At 50.3% G+C, this 19,874-nt stretch overlaps 2 protein-coding genes across 6 annotated transcripts; one reads left to right on the plus strand and one right to left on the minus strand.

Moving 5' to 3' along the window:
• Positions 1-459: 459 nt before the first annotated feature.
• Positions 460-3,913, minus strand: PPCS (phosphopantothenoylcysteine synthetase). 4 transcript variants are annotated; one of them, XM_015648590.3, is made up of 3 exons: positions 3,364-3,913; positions 2,623-2,726; positions 460-1,100 (listed from the first exon to the last, which is right to left on the minus strand). In XM_015648590.3, the coding sequence occupies exons 1-3, from the start codon at positions 3,875-3,877 to the stop codon at positions 777-779; spliced, it is 942 nt and encodes a 313-aa protein (XP_015504076.1). In that variant the 5' UTR covers positions 3,878-3,913; the 3' UTR covers positions 460-776. The 4 variants fall into 4 exon arrangements, with proteins under 4 accessions (XP_015504076.1, XP_015504077.1, XP_015504079.3 ...); XM_015648591.3 differs by having other exon boundaries at positions 461-1,100; positions 3,803-3,889; XM_015648593.3 differs by having other exon boundaries at positions 461-1,100; positions 2,623-2,699; positions 3,364-3,452.
• A 72-nt stretch (positions 3,914-3,985) lies between these two features.
• Positions 3,986-18,382, plus strand: ZMYND12 (zinc finger MYND-type containing 12). 2 transcript variants are annotated; one of them, XM_015648595.3, is made up of 8 exons: positions 3,986-4,140; positions 5,184-5,325; positions 10,278-10,449; positions 11,930-12,099; positions 14,104-14,226; positions 15,028-15,148; positions 16,688-16,833; positions 18,101-18,382. In XM_015648595.3, the coding sequence occupies exons 1-8, from the start codon at positions 4,058-4,060 to the stop codon at positions 18,218-18,220; spliced, it is 1,077 nt and encodes a 358-aa protein (XP_015504081.1). In that variant the 5' UTR covers positions 3,986-4,057; the 3' UTR covers positions 18,221-18,382. The 2 variants fall into 2 exon arrangements, with proteins under 2 accessions (XP_015504081.1, XP_018864336.1); XM_019008791.2 differs by lacking the exon at positions 18,101-18,382 and adding an exon at positions 17,649-18,094.
• The last annotated feature ends 1,492 nt before the right edge of the window (positions 18,383-19,874 follow it).

Raw genomic sequence — 19,874 nt, forward strand, 5'->3', positions numbered from 1 at the left:
CCCAGGACACCCCTTCTCCAACCTTGGCCTCAAGCTTGGATCCATCTTCTGTGGTCTGTGCCTAATGTGGCCTTGCTTTTGTTTACAGAGCAGTGACACTTGAGTCTTATTTGGTGAGAGCTGCCCAAACACTGCCTTGAAAAATTTCCTGGTGCAAATGGAATATGAAGCAAAGCAACCTTCAGATACCTGGGATGGAAGGAAAACCTTTGAAACAGCTGCTTTAGGGACGCTGCTGCAGCACCTGAAATGTGGGAACATGGGATCTCTCCCAGGATCACTCCTGGCACAAGAGCTGCTCCCCTGAAGTCTCTGTCACCTCATTCTCCTTTTTGCTACCCTGGTTTCACTATCCTCTCTCAACACCAGATGATTCCCCACTCCAGTCGTAAGACTTACGTTTCTTTCCTGCAAAGCCACATTCCTTCCTCCAGCCACTCTAAAAGAAACTTCAAAGAGGGAGATTGAAGAAATTCTTTATATACAGAGATCTTAATCATTTCTCATCCCCCCAGTTCTCCCAGCCTGTGGGACAGAAACATGGAAGCTCCCTTCCTCCTTTAGACACGAGGACAAATATCCTTTGGAATGGTTTCACTCCCATGTATTTCTCTTTTACAAAGCCACAATAGCCATGACCAAGCTGTATAAAAGTGACAGTGTTGGACGGCCCTCCTTTAGTATTCCGTGGGGATTGGTTTATTTACCTGGACAGGCAATCAGTCCAGTCCCACTCCCTCTTCAGCACAACTCCCTTGTTTCCTCTGAGCTGCTCCTCAACCTTTTCTCTCTATAAAGGCCGTGTGCTGGCCCTGGAGGTAACTCACAATCTTCTCCTCTATTTCCATGCCTTGTGCTATTTCCTCATCGGACAGGGATAAGGGAGTCTGTGAGTCCCTGGTGACAATGATGACAGAGGTTCTCCGGGATTCCAGGACATTGGCCACCACCACCTGGTGCCGGTATTTCTCCAGAGCCTGCCGAGATTTATCCAGGAGGATCTGGGGATCTGTCTCCAGTTTGAAGGAAATCACAAAGGCCTCAGGAGCCCAGTCTCTGACCAGGGGTGACAGCATTTTTGGCACCATCTTCATTGTGATCTGCAGTGGAGAAAGATAAAAAGAAAAAATCAGTAAAAACATTACAGGGAGTTTTATTAAGAGATGGGATGGGAAAGAGGGAAATTCCAGCTTTGTTTCATATTCCATGTACACCAGGAAGTTTTTCAAGGCAGTGTTTGGGCAGCCCTCACAATGTAAGGTTCAAATTACACTAAATTTAAATTAAATTATCCATGTGGTGCTCGCAGTCAGGGGGTTCTGAGGCCATGCCACAGGAACTCTGCATTCCCAAAGCTAATCACACTGGGGGAATATAAACATGAGGGGGAAGATTTAAAAAAAGCATTCCAACTGCATAAATCTGAGTTTTCAGCTCTCCAGAATTCAGATAGTTTATCATACCTTCACCTTTCCCTCTATCAACTCCTTGAAACTCATGAGGCATGAAAGTACTGAAGCACGGGGAAAAACAGTAGGAGACTTTGTCCTCCAGTTTCCCAACCTCTGGATCCATCACTGGGAATCAGGCCAGGTCTCATCTTTCCAATGCTAACAATAAATAATGAAGCCCAGCAACTTCTTGGAAAGTAATTAATTAAATACATTTGGTATTTGTTATGTAAAGAATTCCAGAGCCACCTGCTCCCATTTCTGAGAGAGATCTCAGTGCTGCAGTTTTGGACAGTCATTTGTACAAGCAACATGGATCCCAGAGTCATGGAATGGTTTGGGTTAGGGTTGGGTTATGGTTAGGATTAGGGTGGGACCTTAAATGCCATCTCATTCCACCCCCTGCCACGGGCAGGGACACCTTCTGCCAGGTTGCTCCAGGCCGGAACCAACCTGGCATTCAACACTCCCAAGGATGGGGCAGCTACAGCTTCTCTGGGCAACCCGAGCCAGGGCCACACCACCCTCACAGGGAAGAATTTCTTCCCAATATCCAATCTAAATCTCTTCTGTCAGTTTGAAACCATTCCCCCTTGTCCTAGCACTCCCGGCCCTTCTCCAAAGCCTCTCTCCAGACAAAAGGCAGTAGCTCAAGTACTCCAGGAGCTATTCTTGGAGCACTTCAGCTCTCTGAGACCCACCCTCTCCTCATCTCCATGGAAGCACAGGCAGCTTCAAAGGACAGTCAGGAGAGCAGGAGGCACCAGAGGCCCCTCTTCATGAGCCACACCACAACTGCAGACATGTTGAAGCTGCTTCATATCAGACAGAGCAGCACTGACCTCCCAGCAGATAACCCATGGCACCACTCATCCCTTCATCCCACCCTAAAAATAAACCTGGATCAAAGGAGAACAGGGCTGATCCTGCCCTGTCCCCTTATCTGGGCCCCTCAGTGCAAGATAAGAATAAAACAATGCAATTTCAGGATTTCCAGGGTACTGTCCCTGTGGGATCTCACCCCCCTGTTCCCTCTAACAACATACAAGATCTGCAGCTTTGCAGCTTTCCCAGGCTAATCCACTGCCAGTTCTCAGGAGAAGGACCCTGGAAGCAAGGAGGGGATGGCTGAGAAGGGTGGCAGAGGGAGCCATGCCCAGGGGGGCCTCACCTGCAGGGGCCCCTCTGAGGACTGGATCTTGTGCTCCGGCATCTCAGAGACCGGGATGTAGAAATCCGACACGGCAGCTGCCAGGTAGAACATGACACTGGAGCCTGTGGGAACATGACTGCTGTCCCCCACTGCCATGGCCTGTCCCTGTCACCCCAGAGCCAGCCGAGCTGCCACCCACACACATCAAACAGGGGAGACCAGGGCCTCCCTCAGGGATCCCCCAGCACAATCCTGAGCAGGGCAGCACTGATCCCATCCTGGGGTCCCCTCAGACACACTGTTCTCCACTTGGGTCTGTAAGTGGAGAACAGTGTGTCTCCCAAGCCTCAACAGCCTCCAGGGACAGCCGAGACCCTCATGCCAGGGTGCAGGAACCCTCCAAGCAAGCTGGCCCCCTTGTCCCCTCATGCCAGAGCCCCACGGGCCCCGGGATCACCTCATACCTGGGCCCTGGGGCCACCTTGTGGGGCTTCTATCTTCTACCCCATGCCCCTCGACCTTTCCCCCACAACCATCACATCATCTCGTTCTTGGTCCACCCGTCCCCTCACACTGGAGACCCCCATCCTTAATCTTTACACAGGACCACCCTGTTCCCTCATTCCTGGGCTCCCTCCGACCCCCCTGGGGGCTTCATCCTCTCTTGCCTTGTGCCCTACGAACCGGTGGCCACCCCGTCTCTGATTCCTGGGTCCCCCCGGTTCTCCCCGTGCCCTCACGCCTGGGCTCCTCCCGTACCGAGGGGCGCCAGGGCTCGAGCGGCCGCGCGCAGCAGCGCCAGGTACTCAACGAGCCCGGTGAACTCGATGGGGAGCAGCGCGCCAGCCTCGGTGGCGCGTCGGTACTCGCGGAGCGCGGGCAGCAGCGCGGGCAGCGCGGCGGGGGCGGCGGCCACGCCGGGCGGTGGCCCCGGGGTGAGGCAGAGAGCGTCGAGGAGCGCGGGCCCGTGCGGCGGCAGGGCGCGGGCCCAGGGGAAGGCGGAACGGGCGCGGTGCAGAAAGCACACACCGTACCCCGCCCGCACGAGTCGCTCGGCCGAGGCAGCCCCGCGCCGACCGCTGCTGAAGTTCTCCAGGAAGCGCACGGCACGCGCCTCCAGTGGCACCTGCGTCCCGCCTGACGTCACCAGCGCCACGCGCCGCCCGCGTGCCGCCTGCGCCGCCGCCCAAGCCCGCACCCGGCCCTCGGTCGCCGCCACATCCACGTTGTTGTCCTCGTCCTTGTCCTTCTCCTCCTTCGCCACCGCCGCCATGACCGGCCCGCACGGCCCGCCGGAAATCGCGTGTGTCACGTGTGTTTCCCCGTACCGGAAGTGTTGTCTCGGCAACGGAACGCCAGTAACTTCGTCCGTGTTTGTCGGAAGTTACGGATCCCGTCTCACCGGAAGTGTCACCGCGGCAACCGGGGACGCATCGAGGGTTCAGGGCCGGCCATGGCGGGGCTTCCGCGTTGCGAACTGTGCGGGGCCCGAACGGCCCCGCTGCGCTGCCCCGGCTGCCGCCTCACCTACTACTGGTGAGAGACCCCAGGGTGAGGTCCAGGGACAGGAGGCAGGGATTAGCTCCAGGATGAGGCTCGAGGCACAAGCAGAAAGCTTGGGATAAGGCTTGGTATTCAGGATGAGGCCCAGGAAGGAGGAGGCAGGAACACACCCGGGACAGGACGAGAGCCAGGGCTTGTCCCACAGAAAGGACAAGGACACGAGGCCTAGGATAAGACACAGGGCATGGGAAGAAGGCCCAGGGTGAAGCCCAGGAAGCAGGAACCAGCCACAGCATGAGGCTTAGGACACATGGAGAAGGCCCGGGATGAAACATAGGATGCAGGAACAGGCCCAGAACAAGGACAGAGAGACAGGGACAAAGCATGGGGTGTGGTCTGGTACACAGGCTAGAGGCAGGGATTGTCCCTGAGATGAGGCTCAGAACATAGGGACAAACAAGCCTCACAAAGCCCAGGACACAGGGATGAGGTCTGGGATAAAGCTCAACACGTAGGGATGGCCTCGGGAGGCAGGGACCAGACCCAGGGTGGAGCCTGGGAACCTGGAGAAGGCCTAGGCTGGAACTCAGCCAGCAGGGCAGCAGGAACTGGAGTAGGCACACTCACCTGGAATGCTCCTGCTGCCTTCCAGCAGCTCCTGCATCAGGCAGGGAGCAGAGCTGGGAGCTCTGGAGTGTCACACAAACATCCCTCACACACCCTCAGAGCAGACACTGAGTTCCAGAATATTCCCTGTTCCCACAGTGACTGGGATGGGTTGGTTTGTGGTTGTTGTTTTTCCAGTGTTGGAATCCAGGGATTATTTCAAATTTAGCTGTATCAGAAGTTCAAAGGGTGATTTAAATAAAGATTTTAACTCAGAGAACTGTGGGGATGTGGCAGGACAGTGCTGTGAAATGGGAATACTTGGAAATATCATCTATTGGGCACCCTGCAGGCAGCCTGGGGGCTCTGGGAAATTGTTGTGGAGAAAGCCCTGAAAGACAGCAGGGAATAATCTTCCCTTATATAATATCCCAGCAAATACCAGTATCCTTCTCCCCTCATTTTGCCAGTGATGTCTCCCACCAGAGAACCGACTGGATCAGCATCCATGGCCATATCTGCCACCTGCTCATCCCAGTCCTTGGGCCCCAGCCCTGTTTCCATTCTGAAAAAGACAGAAAACATGGCAAGGAGCAGCTGCTGAGGAGACAGGTGGGTACAGGAGGAACAAGCACAACTTCAAAGTGCTTCCAGGGATGGAATTCCAACTCCTCTCCCTATCCTGGCTGTACAGGGTGGGACACACCAGAGGCAAACTGGGCTCACCTGGAATTTTCAGCCACAACAGGAGTCTTCAAAGCAGCCTGGGCTGTAACTGCCCAATCCCTGTAAAACTGAAAGGAATTTCTTGCCTAAAACCAAGAAGGGGTTTTGCCTTCACAGGATCCACCCCTTTAGAATCCTTTCCTCTGGATACTCCCAAGGAAGAGGATGACACCTCCTTGGCTGATTTGGGACTTGGTTGCAGAGATTTGGGGGTTGTTTTTTTTTTAAAACAAAACCTCAAAAATAAAGGAAGTGGGAGCACCCTTTCTGTCATTCCTGAGCTTCCAGTCTTTTCCACAGTGTTTACTTGGTGTCCTGATCTTCCTCAAGCAGCAGCAATCCTGGATTCCCCACCTTGCCAAGGGTTGGTCCATCACCCTGTTTAGTCTGGGGTTCAGCTGAGATTTGCTTCTTCCAGGCCATTTGATGGGAGGGTATCCCCTTTCCCAGAGAAAAGGGGCAAAGAAACCAAGTCCCTCCTCTTTGTTTTCCTGGCCAGCTTGGAACACCCTTTCTCACTAAGTGCAGCCTTTTTTCTCCATCAGGCCTGAGGGATGTGCAGATGTGCAGCTCCTTTCTGGCCCCAGTGGTTTGTAACTCCTTCTTTTTCTGCTTATGGAGTGGCAGGAGCTGCTGTTCTGCATTGTTACTAAAATAACCCACCCTGAAAATCCTCCCTATGGAAATTAATTTTCCCTCTATAGCAACTCCCAGACACAGAATAATAGGGCAGCTCACAGCGGGTTTGCAACAATCCAATGGTGCCACTGAGGAGAACATCCCTAATCTTTTGAATTTTACATGAATTATTATTTCTAAGGTGTTTCTGGCCCAACTGTGGGGCTTTGGGGACCAGCTCGTTGCTGTCACCTTTATTGGGAGCTTCCAGAAAGATGAAGGAAGTCCAAAGGCAAAAGTCCTGCTTGGTGGGACCTCTTGACAGGCTTTAGGCAGCAGATTCCTTTTGGTTTTATAGGAATTGGACAATGACATCGCAGGCTGGTTTGGAAACTCCTATCTGCCTGAAAATCACAGGTGAGACTGTTGAGCAAAGTCCACAGAAAGTGTGTCAGTCCAGTGTGTCCCAAAGGGAAAATGCAAAACTTCCTTAGTCCCAGGTTCTGTTTAAGGTGTTCTTTATAAAACCTTCAAGGAGCATTAAAATGGGTGTCATGGGGTTGTGACAGGATTTTGCATCCAGAAGTGCTTGAAGCTGTTCCAAGAAACTCCCCTGCTATTGAACACTGATGTTGACACTGATTACATCACTGACTTTATTGCAACTAAAATTATCCCCATACACTCCAACAGGCCACATGGCATGGAGGGAAGTGCTCCTTCATTATCTGGAAGTTAATCTGCTAGTTTAATTAGGTGAAGGGAAAGACAGCAGGAAGATGGGGCTAGTGGAGAGAAAGTCGCTCTTGATTGGGATTCACACTGGGTTAGAAAACAGCAGTCTGAAGCTGGAGCCTGGGCTTGGAATGGCTCCCTGGGCAAGGCAGGGAGAGAAGACTCCAGGGTTTTTTGGAAGTGGAGATTTTTATAAGCACCTTAACAACCCTTAGCATCATCTGTTCTTTGACCTTTGTCTCGAGCCTATTTAAATAAAATAGATTTTGAGAACAGTCTGTGCTGGGACACTTCGCTTTCCTTCTCTCCAAAGAAAGGAGGGAGACAGTGGAATTCCCTCAGTTTACCTGCTGGCCTTCTCAGCAAGAGGGAAAGTTCATTTGTGTTCAGCAGGATTTGGAGCAGCCAAGTTGGGCCTGGGCTGGCTCAGATGTGTTTGGAGAGAGGGAAATTATTTAGCGCCTTGTCTCACTGGCTGCATCACATTCCTATTCCAGATCCAACAAAAGTGCTTAAAAAGTTCTTCCCTGTGAGGGTGGAAAGTTGCCCAGAGCAGCTGTAGCTGCCCCATCCCTGGAAGTGTCCAAGGTCAGGTTGGACAGGGCTTGGAGCAACCTGGGATAGAGGAAGGTGTCCCTGCCCATGGCAGGGGGTGGAATGAGATGAGCTTTAGGGTTCCTTCAACCCAAACCAGTCTGGGATTTGATGTGAAAAAGGCCTTTGGAGTTGAGGGAAAAGCTCTGCAGTCTCATGGTAACCAGAGAAAAAACCTTGTACCCAAAACCTGCCTTGGGTTCACTGCTTTTTGAACATTTCTGCTGTACTTCACCCACTCCTGCCATGTGTTTGTTTAGAAAACACAGAGCTCCAGCCTCAGTCAGGACACAGGGAAACCTGGGCACATCCAAATGCCCTGTGGCTCACGGAGCAGGGAGCTGGGAGCCAGGAGGTTTTATGGGTTTCATTCCTTGTCTGTGCTCCAAAGCTTTGTTGATAGAAATCTGCTTCTGTCAACATAGCCAGGGGGGTGCCTGCAGACAGCACCTCCAAACTGACAGAACTCCAAGTTTCTGTTTGGAGAAGAGCCTCACCTGCCTGCATGATGTCAGCTCCCCACAGCTCCTGGGCATGGGAAAAGATCCATCCCAGCCAGCTCCAGCACTGCTCTGACTGCAAGTTCAGCTCCAGCTCACTGGAGCCTTTCCTCTTCCTGAAATCCTCATTTCTTCAGACACACCATTGATTTTGGTGCCCGAGAGTGAATAATGGATGTGGCACCGGGCCCTGAGTGTGTTCCCAGCCCACTGCTCCCACCTGGAGCAGAGTTGGGGTCCTCAGCCCTCTCAAACCCCAAAAACTGTGTGGGGCCATCTTCAGAGAAACCTCAATTTGTAACACGCTTAGAAAGAGCTTAAAGTGGTAGGGCCAGGGGCAAGGGGGAAACCAGGGCAAGGCCAAGGGGAACCATCCTCTGAGGCTTGGAGTTGTGGTTGGAAATATCCACTGCTCCAGGGCTCCTCTTGCCTCCTGCCCTTCCTTCTCCTCCTGGAAGCTGTGTAAGAGTCCAACCCGCAGCTTTGTCCTTGCTGCAGATGTTTCAGGCCATAGGAAGCAACAATGACACCACTGATGAGTGAAAAAAGAATGATCCAAATCTCCATCACCTCCCATATGCCAATCTGGGTGATGCCCACACACCAGGGTCTGCACTGGTTGCACCAGACTGGCACAGACAGAAAAAGCAGCCTGAGAAATACCATCTTTTCCTCCTGTTGCCCCAAGAATGTTCTGCTCTTTTCCTGGGTACCACCTGCTCCCTGGACACAGTCTGTGTTTCACAGAATCCCAAACTGGTTTGGGGTGGAAGAAACCTTAAAGTTCATCTTATTCCACCCATTGCCAAGGGCACTATCCACTATTCCGCTATCCCAGGTTGCTCCAAGCTCCATCCAACCTGGCCTTGGACACTTCCAGGGATGCCACAGCTTCTCTGGAAAACCTGCCTTTCCCCTCTCCATATTTTGATAGCTCAGGAATGGGCTCTGTGTTTTCTGGCTCTTGGTTTGCCTCTCTGGAGATGGGGCTGTTGCTCTGGGCTGTGTTCTTTGTAATCTCATTTATCAAAAAAGGTGTCTCTTTACCTCAGCCAAGATCTCCAGGAAACACTCACAGGGTCTCCTGGAGCTCTCTGTCCCGGAGTTGCTCCTCCACCCATGGCACAACTCTGCCTCACTCCAAACAGTTCAAGCTCAGCAAAATGCCAAAGCCTGGCCTCCAAGAGCTCTGAGATCAGTCTCTGCCCAGCTCAGCCCCAGCTGCAGGCAAAGGGTGATAAAGGGGTGAACTGGTTTTTGTGTCCCACTGAGAAAACCAGGGTAGCTCTTGCAGCACCACTGACTCCCAGGCAGCTTTCCTGCTGCACCACTGCTATGAAAAGCAGATGGAGAAGTGTTAGTAGCTGGCTGAATGAGGCTCTGGGCAACCTAGCCTAGTAGAATGTGTCCCTTCCTATGACTGGGGGGGGAAAAGATGAGCTTGAAGGCCCCTCCCAACCCAAACCTTTCTGAGATTCTGCTATTTTACAAGGATCCTGACAGTTTTTCATTGGCATCCCTGTAAGGGCACATATGCACAGCTCCTGGCAGGGAGCAGGAATTGGGACAGACATCTGTTTGTGGAGCTGGGGGTTACATCAGCTGTTGCTGACAGGGGAGAGGCAAAATGGTGTGGACTGATAGGAACAGCAAAAGGCAGGGACCAGCTATACATGAATAAGTACAGGATAAGTTACTCATTCTGACAAACCCAAACACTGCAGAAGCTGCTGCTCCACCAACCCTGGCTGGGGATGCTTTTGCTGAGTGTAACACATTCTGATTTTGACCAGTTTTCAGACTCTGCAGACAAAATCCCAGCCCAGGACCAGCCAGGAGAGAGTGGGGTGAAGCTGCAGTTCCCTGTGAGGAGCCCTCTCCTCACTCCCAGGCCATGTCTCCAGCAGTTGGAGCTGTGCCATGCTGGCACCACAGGGCTTGGCTGGCTCTGAGTCACACTGGAGCCCCTGGCTCTAATCTCCTTTCTGGTCTTGTGATGATCATTTTCTGTGCTTCACAGCTTTTATTGCTGCAGCCTTATGAGACCTTGTCAGGAGGCGTAAAGGATTCTTCGTCCGGGAAGATACCACATGACCTGCGAGGATGTCCAAAGCTGTTCCTGGTCTAAGCAGGAACGGAGCCAGACTCTAAAATGCTCTAATATGACAGCTTTAATGTCTGTCTATTTATTACAGCCTCAAACTATGTTACAATTGCTGCTTTATAATTTGAAAACCCAAATTTTAAAAGAGCCTGTGCATCTGTACCCACCTAGTCTAGTGAAAGGTGTCCCATGGCAGGGGATGTGATGAGATTGGCTTTAAGGTCCCTCCAACTCAAACAATTGTGGGGTTCTGTGATTTCCATTCTTCCTGTCTTTTTCCCCTGCAGGAATCCCTCATTGCTGTGGCATTGAGCACAGCCCAGGGGTTTGTGTGGGCAGGGAAGCCCCTGGAAGCAATTCCTGCAGCACTACAAGCACTGCGCTTCAGCTCCCGAGTGTTTGGCTCTGGCTCTGTGCAGCTTGTACCCATTTATCTGCTCCTGGCTGAGGCCTCCACAGGTGAGCATTGTCAACATGGGAATGCTGGCAAGGGCAAGGTCTCCTGGGTCAGGTGTCTCGTTTCCTTTTGCCATTTATCTGGAAAGGAGCAACTCTGGGCCCTGCTCTGCCTCAAGGGCATTGCAAAGATTTGAACCATCCCACAGACACAGACACACACAAACACACAGACACACACACACACACACACACACACACAGACACCCAGACACACAAACACAAACACACTCACATACACACACACACACAGAGACACACACACACACAAACACACGCACACACAAACACCCTCACCCACCCTCACACCCCTTTTCTGTGGCTCTGGGGAAAAGAATCTCTCAGCACTCAGGAGATCAATGAAAGCAAATTAAATGTTTTCTCCTTCTGCACCAATTCCCACAGGAGAAGCTGTATGAAAGTTTATTCTTTACCTCTGTGGCCTCAGATGACTCTCCAAAGCATTAAATTCCAGAGGGTGGTTGGTTGTTCTTATCTCAGGGAACCAGCAAACATTTCAGAGGCGGTTTCACCCAAAGAACTCCCTGGTTCATTCACAAATCTTGCTCTGCCTGAGCAGAGCTTTTTCTCATTGTGTGCTTTGGAAAACATTGCAAATGAGGGCATGGGAGCTGCTCTCCTTGCAAGAGAGAGCCCTGTAAATCACTGCCGTTCCAGGAGCACACGCAGTGCTCTGCTGGCACAACGGAGCTGGCTCAGGGGGTGTTGTAAATGGTGTGGTGAGAGCAGGGAGAAAAAATGCTGTGAGTAATTCCAGTGTGATAAGGTGAGAATCATCAGTGCCTGCTTGGAGTAAACCTGTTTAGGCCGCATGTTCCAGAGAGACTGTGTGCAGTGTATCCTCTGACATGAAGCCAGGCTGGGACAGCTGGGGGTGTCCACCTGGAGAAGAGGAGGCTCCAGGAAGACCTCAGAGCCCCTTCCAGGGCCTAAAGGGGCTTCAGGAGAGCTGGAGAGGAACTTTGGACAAGGGTCTGGACAAGGGAGAATGGTTTCCCACTGCCTCAGGGCAGGGTCAGATGGGATACTGGTAAGAAATCCTTCCCTGTGAGGGTGGGCAGGCCCTGGCACAGGGTGCCCCAGAGCAGTTGTAGCTGGCCCATCCCTGAAAGTCTTCAAGGTTGGATGGGGCTTGGAGCAATCTGGGATAGAGGAAGATGTCCCTGACCATGGCAGGGGGTGGAACTAGATGAGCTTGCAGGTCCCCTCCAATGTAAATCAGTCTGAAATTCTGTGGTTTCTGGCTCCTTTTGGAGCTCTCTACACATTCACCTGCCTGTAAATGAGACTTTAGATAACTGGGCAACTCAGAAGCACTTGGGAAGGAAGTGGGCAATCCCCAAACTGCATCTCTATATCAAGCTACCCCAAAGGTACAGCCAGCAATATTCTCTCACTTTTCAGATTAAAAAATGCTCCTTATCTTCCTTATTTCCCTGATTATTCCTACATGTCATTCTAGGCACTGGCCGTCTCCGACAGGCAGCCAAATATCTCTCCCAAGCCCAGTGGATCATCCTCCAAACCCCAGACTGCAGTGCTGCTCTTCAGTCTAAGTTACACCATGGGCTTGGGCTTTTCTCTGTTGCTGAAGGAAACCTGGACGAGGCTTTGTATCACCTGGCCAATGATGTAAGTCTCTTAGAATACAGGAACAAGGAACTCTTCCATTTTAGTTCCTTCTCTCCTCCCAGATTGATATGGAAATGCCAACAGGCAGATTTTAGGTTTTGAGAGAGTTTACATCACAGACACCTGAACTGAGACACCTGTGGATCCATGTGTGAGCTAAAGATGTGTTTTGCCAGTTATCTCTATTCCTGTGAAGTGTGAAGAATCATGGAACCACTACAGTTGGAAAAGCCCTCCATGATCATCAAGTCCAACCATTCCCCCAGCACTGCCACGTCCACCCCTAACCCATGTTGCTGAGTGCCACATCCACATGTTTTTGGAACACCTGCAGGGTTGGTGATTTTACCACTGCCTTGCACAGCCTGTTCCAACACTTGAACACCCTTCCCATGAAGAATTTTTCCCAGTATCCTACCCTGAACCTCCCTTGTCACAATTTGAGGCCATCTCCTCCCATCCTGTCCCTGTTCCCTCGGAGCAGAGCCTGATTGCCCCCCGCTGCACTTGTTCCCTTCTGTCAGGGAGTTGTGCAGAGCCAGAAGGTCACCCTGAGCCTCCTTTTCTCCAGGCTGAGCCTCCCTCAGTCACTCATGAGTCACTCATATGTTCCTGATATTCCTTGTCTTTATGGCTTGTCCCTATAAATTTCTCCATCAACTTCATTACAGTGCTGAGATGCCCAGACATTCCTGCCCCAAACTGATAGAGTTGCCTTTTATTCCACAGATAATTTGCATTTTGGCTGTTATTTTCCTCAATACTTTCCCAGCCCTGTCACACATTATTTAATTAAGGCCTTATTTCTCTATTTCAATATCTGGTTCAATGATGTTTTCTCCAATTCCACCTCTTTATCCATGAAAACAATTTGTTACATTGGACGTGGTCATTGCCAGCTGTGTTCCTGAGAATGCTTTGCCTGTCATTTGATCCTCCAAAGCCAGATGAACTTCTTCACATCCTATTTCTGTCCCATGTAGACTAAATTTATCCAGTGCCAAGTGATGTATACCCACTGCTGTGGAATTTGATAGTGGTTTTGTGTGGGTGTAAATGATGACATAAAGGGAGAAGAGTTATACCCTTTCTATTATAACACACAACTCTGTCTCTGCTTAGTCTAGAAGCCCTTTGGGCATTTGAGAATCCCACAAAGGAATCTCCCAAAAGGCTTTGGAGATTCCCAAAATCCTGGGGGGTTTTTTGGTTGGTTTGGTTTTTTTTTTTTTATTCACTAAATGTGGTGCCTGAAAGGGCACCAGGTAAGAAGTTTTAACTCTTAGCAAGTTCAGGACCTGCCTGGACCTTGGCTGCGTGTCTGGGATCTGCTGAGAGTCACACGCCAGCTCAGAATAGCTGGAATGCTCCACTGCCTTCCCACTGCTCCGCCAGGGCTCTGGGGGATGAACAGGCTACTCTGGGGGCTGGGAATGCAGCAGGGTGGGCTTTGGGAGAGGTGGGTTGGATGGGTGGCACAGGGAGAGGGGAGGAGGTGGGAAACCTGCCCTGGACTTTAGAGAATGAACCAAGCAGGTGCCTCTGCCCCAGCCAGGGGGGATTTAGGGTGTTGCATTCCCACGGATCAATCTCAAAATACAGCTCTTTACTATGTCCCCATGGACAAACTCTGTGAACTAGGTATATTCCTATGGATCCTATGGATAAACTCCAAAATACAATTCTTTAGTACCTCATTCCCATGGATAACCCCAAAATATAGATATACTTTTATACTTTATTCCTTTACATAACCCCCAAAATACAGCTTAATCCCTCATTCCTATGGATAACCCCCAAAGAGAGTTTTTAGTATGTCATTCATTTACATAACCCCCAAAAAGCAGCTTTTAAGTACCACATTTTCCAATCACTACTAGGCATAATTTACACATTAAAAAACTCCAGCATTTACAATATTAATAATCCACAATTAAAAACTTCCCAGGTTTGACATGAATATGAACCTTCCGGGGTTTATTTTTTGTTTAATATTGATTTCAGGTTTACCTGGCTACTGCTGAGTTTGGATTAAATTCTCTTGAGGTCTCTGGAGGGTACTTCCACATGGCAAACATTTTCTTCCACCAGAATAAAATGGATGCAGCAAACTCACTCTATACTGAGGTTGGTAGAACCAAAAATCATCCTCTGACTTTTTCTCAGCTCATTTTGGTGCTCTTTCCAAAGTTTTTTCCATTTCCTTTCAATGGGATGATGACCATATCAAGTGTCATTGCTGCCTTTTAGGATCAATCCCAGAAAACATTTTTGTACATAACTAATTCTCTGAGTTAAAACCATGAGACATTAATCCTGTAATAAGTTCAAAATTCTTCATAAATTCAGTTTGGGCAGCCAAACCTTGTTAAAAACCAGCTTTGCTACCAAGCTTCCTGTGCCAAGGTTTAGAGTCCCACCAGTACAGAGGGTCTCTGATGATTTCCTAAATCCAGGGAAGAGTGGGATACAAACAAGCCACCTAAAATTTACACTGAGAATCAGTGAAAAGTCACAGTGATAAAAGATCTTCAGAATGGATTGATCAAGCAAGGAAAGTAATAATTATCTAATTGATTTAATAACTGAAAAAAAAAACAGACTTTTTTTTGTTTCAATACTTAAAAATGCTGAGAGCTTCAAAATCCACCACTGTTCCTGTCCCAGACTTCAACTCAACTATCTTTTGGTGAATATTTTGGTTAGGTTTGTTCAAGTTAGGTGAAAATCCCTAATCAGCTGGAGAAGGGAGCGATTCCAGCTGGGGCTGTGTGGGAGAGGAGCTGTGTGATCCCTCTGGGAACATCCAGCCTAGCTCACTGACCCACAGGCATGCAGAGGGGACAGGCCTGTGCAGGGACATTGTCTGAAGAACAACTGAATACCAGGGATTCACAGGAGTGAAATAATTCCCATGCTTCCTGTCAGGTGAGCAGCCTCTGGCATGACTGGCTGCTGAGCTCCCTTCAAAGGCACCAGCGAGTGCTCCGGGCCCAGGCAGAAGCATCACCGTTCTCTGAGGATGAGGAAGGCATCAAGGATGGGATGAGTAAGAGCTGCTGTTGCTCCAAAACCTCTGGGAAGTGGGGGGTTAAAGAGTCCCTGCACCCTACAGATCATGTTGGCAGTGTTGGGGCTGGCGTGGTGTTTCCAGAGGCCGAATTTAATGGCAAGGCCAAGTGTTCTTGGTGTCAGTCCTCGGCAGATTGCCACTTAAGGAATGAGGGTGTTCCGTGGAAACCCAGCTTTGCCCTGGCTGTTTTCATTCTCCATTTCACAGCTCCCTTGGAACTGACTGGAGCAAAGATTTGATTCATGGACTCATGGAATCGTTTGGGTTAGAAAGGACCTTTAAAATCAAGTCCAACCATTCCTCCAGCACTGTCCTGTTCACCACTAACCCACATCCCAAATGCCACATCCACACATTTTCTGAGCACTTCCAGGCATGGTGACTCCACCATCTCCCTAGGCAGCCTGTTCCAATGCTTTACATGCCTTTCCATGAAAAAAATTCTTTCCAGTATTCCAAGTAAACTTCCCCTGGTTCAATTTGATACTTGAACATTCTAATTTCTCTGCAGCTCCTTCATCTCCATTTAATAATGGATGTGACATTTCAGCTCACTTAGGTGAGGGTACAGCTCCCTCCTGGAGCAGCAGGACATGATGAAATAGCCTGTACAGATAATTGGATGTATTATCAGGAGAGTACTCTTGGGAGAAAGGCTGGGGAGTCTCTCACTGGCACACAAAGGTGCAGAAAGCATCAGTGTGCCCCTGGTACTACCTCAGGCTTCCCTGAAACCAGACCAGACTCTGGTTCTTGGCTCCTTTCTACCATCTGTGCTAATAAGGACATTGTTAGGAAAGGGAATAAAAACTTCTCTCCCTGGAAGTGTCTAAGGCCAGGTTGGACAGTGCTTTGAGCAGCCTGGTCTAGTGGAAGGTATCCCTGCCCATGGCAGGGGGTGGAATGAGATGGTGTTTAAGATCCCTTCCAATCCAAAGCAGTCTGAGATTCTGTGATTATAAGAGAAACATTTCTGTAAATCCCATTTCCTGGCACTACCTCCATCAGGAGTTCCCAGAGTAGGAAGAACACTTAGACAGGGCTACAGGAGACTATCTTTTTAGACTTTCTACAGGAGTAGAAAAATAGTTCTTTTCCTGCAGCTGTTGTGACTCCACATCCTCTCTGAAGGCTGACAAACACAAACACTGACTGGATGAAAGAAGTCCTGTTCATGGGCATGGAATTTGCATGAAGCTGGGATCATGGACACCCAGACTGTTTTGGGTGGAAAGGACCTTGAAGTTCACCTAATTCCATCCCCTGCCATGGGCAGGGACACCTTCCACTATCCCAGGCATCTCCAAGACCCGTCCAACCTGCCCTTGGACACTTCCATGGATCCAGGGGCAGGCACAGCTTTTCTGGGCACCCTGTGCCAGGGCCTCACCACCCTCAGCCCATGTTGATGTTTGCAGTAGAAATGCTTTGCTGTCTAGAAGTGCCAGTTGGGCAGTTTTGAATCTATTCTCTTGCACAAATCCATCCATCAGGATCATTTCTTTCTCCATGCAGCCGAAGCCCGGTGCAAGGAAGGAACGCGGGTGCTGTGGGCGGTGCTGAAGGTCCGGGAACAGGGACCACTGCAGCATCCTGGGGAAACAGCCAGAGTGCTGCATGCCCTGGCCATGATCCACTACCTGGCCCTGGATTTAGCCAAGGTAGGTTGTGTCTGAAAGGGTTCAGGAGAACTGGCCAACTGCTCTGGGGATCACCCTGTCTCCTGGTCCTCTTGTTCCCAGCACCTTTCCTGAGCCCACAGTGCTGGTGATCAAGGACAAAGTGCCTCATAGCTCTCAAATCAAGGGCTTAGGTAAGATATTGGGAGGAAATCCTTCCCTGTGAGGGTGGTGAGGCTGTGACACAGGTTGCCCAGAGAAGCTGTGGCTGACCCATCCCTGGAAGTATCCAAGGCCTGATTGGACAGGACTTGGAGCAACCTGTTCTTGTAGATGTCCCTGTCATGGGATATGAGATCAGCTTTAAAGTCTCTTACTATTCCATGATTCTGTGACCTGCACTCTGTCAAGACTGAGAATCCTGGTGGCTGTTTTGTCTCTGCCAGGCCAGTGGATCCTGCCGTTATCCACATTTCCTGGGTTCCTCCTTTATCTGGGCTGTCCTGGCAGTGTAGCCGCCTTTAGACCTGAGCTCAGGGATTACACAGAGCAAGACATGGGGCTCCCAAGAGCTGCCCTTGAGACAGACTCCCCTGAGTTCAAGGTTCAGTCTATTTGAGTCTGTAATTCCAGTTTGAAATCTGCATTCCTGTATCTTTAGGGCTTAAAATTCACAGGTGACTGCTAAGTTCTTTGCTTTACCAAGAACTGATTTTGAGGAAGCGATGATCAGAAACCATCTGGAAATCAGGCCCCTCTGCTTGGGATCAGAGCTCAGCCTGGGTTTTGAGGAGTGAAAATACAGGTGGTGAAAAATACTGCGTTGAAATATTAATGATCTCTTCATTGTATTACAGAAAGCCACGACTTGGGAGTGTTTGGGAGACACAAATTTGAATTTGTTTGAAAAAGAAAAAAGACAAAGCTTTATAATTGTGAGACTGTCTAATCCCTGGAAGTACTACCATATTTAGTTCCTTATCAATAGAAATTAAGGACTTAGTTCAGTTGTTTTTTTTTTCCTGACAAAGCTTTGGGATTGTTCAGAAGAGCTGTGTTGGACAGGAGGTGATGTCCAGTACAGGGGGCTGGGGGCAGTAATCTCCTGTCTGTACCACTGGATCCTAAATATGGGATCTGCTGGCAGCTTTAGGCTCTCCTGTAAAGCAGCTTGTACAGGTCACCTCAGAAAGGGAGCCTGGATCCGCTCCAAGCTGCTCCCACACTGAGCCTCAGCAGATATTTAACCACCCCATGAGAAAAGCCAGACTGCTGACAATTCCTGGGTGTTTCTTCTGTCCTATTCCAGGCTCAGGAGGTGGGGATGAAAGCCTTTGACCTGGCCAAGCAGCTGCCCCAGCAAGACTCTCTAGAAACCATTGGTCACCTGCTGGAGTTGATTAATGCACAGTTTTCCCACACCACATAAAAACTGGCTCTGCCAGACCCAGGTGTTTGGCCAGGTTCTCTCTTATCCAGGCACCTGAACACCACAAACGTCACATGCCCTTGGTCCTTCCTGCTGCTGCCTCTTTCCAGCTGCATCCCTGGCTGTCCTAAACTGTTTGGAAAATAAACATTTTGGTCTGAACTAGTCTTCATATGCTGCTCCACCTCTGTAACCTCTCAGAGAGTAACAGCACCAGGGTGAGAAACAAAAGCACCATGAATACACTGAATAAATCATTTATTGGCCAGGTTGGGAATAAGCAAACAGCCTCTCACAGCCTTGTGGTGGCTGTCCAGGAGCCAAGATGAGGTCAGGTGTGTTTCTTACCAGTTTCCTGGCTTTTCTTGCCAGTTTGGTAAGGGAGATCCTGTAGAGGGATAGGAGAGGGACACAGGGAAGGGCTGGGGTGGTGGACACCTGCTCCTGGGGACCTGGTTGGGCTTGACAAGGTGTTGCAGCTCCCTGTAGAGCTCCTTCATCTCCAAACCAATTTCCAGAGAATCCCAACCTGGTCTGGAAAACCAGCCTGGTTTAAAGCTCATCTCACTTTGCCCCCTGCCACGGGCAGGGACACCTTCCACTACAGCAGGTGCTCAGAATTTTCTCTTTCTGCAGAGTTTCTCATAGCTCTGTGCACTGAGAGACTCCTCTGTTCCATTTTCATGGGCAGAAGTTCCACAGGAAGAACTTCAACCCAGGAGGGACCACTAGAGACATGAGGGACTCTAAGCAGTCTTGAGGAAAAGAATGAAAAGGCTCCAACTGGGATTCTAACCTGAAGGAGATGTAGTTTCCTCCTGACAGAGAGCTGACATCCCTTTGCCACCAACCTCAGGAGGAGGTGCCACCCCGAGGCCCATTCTCAGCTGGCTTCTGCCCCAGGGAACAGCGAGACCCCTCAGGACAGGGGTGACCCTCCTGGGGAAGAACAGGAACACCAGAGCAGAGGCAGATGCCAGAAGGCTCCAGAGGCCACGGGGAGTGTGGGAAGCACAGCACAGCCGCCGGATTTCATGATCCCTCACCACTGGGCAGGGGGAGAAGGGAATCTTGGCCTGTGCCAGGCTGAGGCCTGAGCTCCTATTAAGGCTCATTTACTTCAGGAGGATTTATGAGGGTGTTTAATTGCCCGCCGATTTGGGCTGGAGTCAAGTGTGCTTTGTAAACGTTTCATCAAGCTGGGGCCTGAGCAATTAGCAGGGATTGCTGCTGCTGGGGAAGGGAAAACCACAAGTTAAGCCACGTTCCATTTCAGGGGGTGGGATAAGGCTGCTTGGGGTTCGCAGCACAGACCTGGGGAAGGGCTAGAAGACCTCCCAGCACTCCAGTGGGAAATTTCCACCTCATCAGGTATGGAAAAACCACCTCTGTGGGGTGAGAGATGCTGGAAGGGGCTGGAATGATCACCTCCATGGGGTGGGGGACTGTGGCTGCTGGCACAGCACCCCAGGGCACAAGGATTTGGGTCACCAGGGATTTGGAGCTCCGTCGTGGCTGTAATCCTTCAAGTGCTCCCAGGCTGAGCCTGCGTGGCCGTGTGGCTGCTCTAGATGTTCAACAAAACAAACCCAGCCTGGAAATTAAGGTTGTGCAGGGCTGAGCATCTCCTGGAGCAAGGAACGAAACAGCAGAG

Source organism: Parus major, chromosome 21, assembly GCF_001522545.3.
Source record: "Parus major isolate Abel chromosome 21, Parus_major1.1, whole genome shotgun sequence".
NCBI lineage: Eukaryota > Metazoa > Chordata > Aves > Passeriformes > Paridae > Parus > Parus major.

Excerpts from the sequence above, each read along its gene's own strand:
- PPCS (XM_015648590.3), bottom strand. The coding sequence starts at position 3,877 with ATGGCGGCGGTGGCGAAGGAGGAGAAGGACAAGGACGAGGACAACAAC. Across the intron at positions 2,727-3,363 it reads TCGAGCCCTGGCGCCCCTCG|GCTCCAGTGTCATGTTCTAC; the intron begins GTACGGGAGGAG and ends ATGTTCCCACAG. Across the intron at positions 1,101-2,622 it reads CCTCAGAGGGGCCCCTGCAG|ATCACAATGAAGATGGTGCC; the intron begins GTGAGGCCCCCC and ends TCTCCACTGCAG.
- ZMYND12 (XM_015648595.3), top strand. The coding sequence starts at position 4,058 with ATGGCGGGGCTTCCGCGTTGCGAACTGTGCGGGGCCCGAACGGCCCCG. Across the intron at positions 10,450-11,929 it reads CCTGGCTGAGGCCTCCACAG|GCACTGGCCGTCTCCGACAG; the intron begins GTGAGCATTGTC and ends ATGTCATTCTAG. Across the intron at positions 12,100-14,103 it reads TGTATCACCTGGCCAATGAT|GTTTACCTGGCTACTGCTGA; the intron begins GTAAGTCTCTTA and ends TATTGATTTCAG.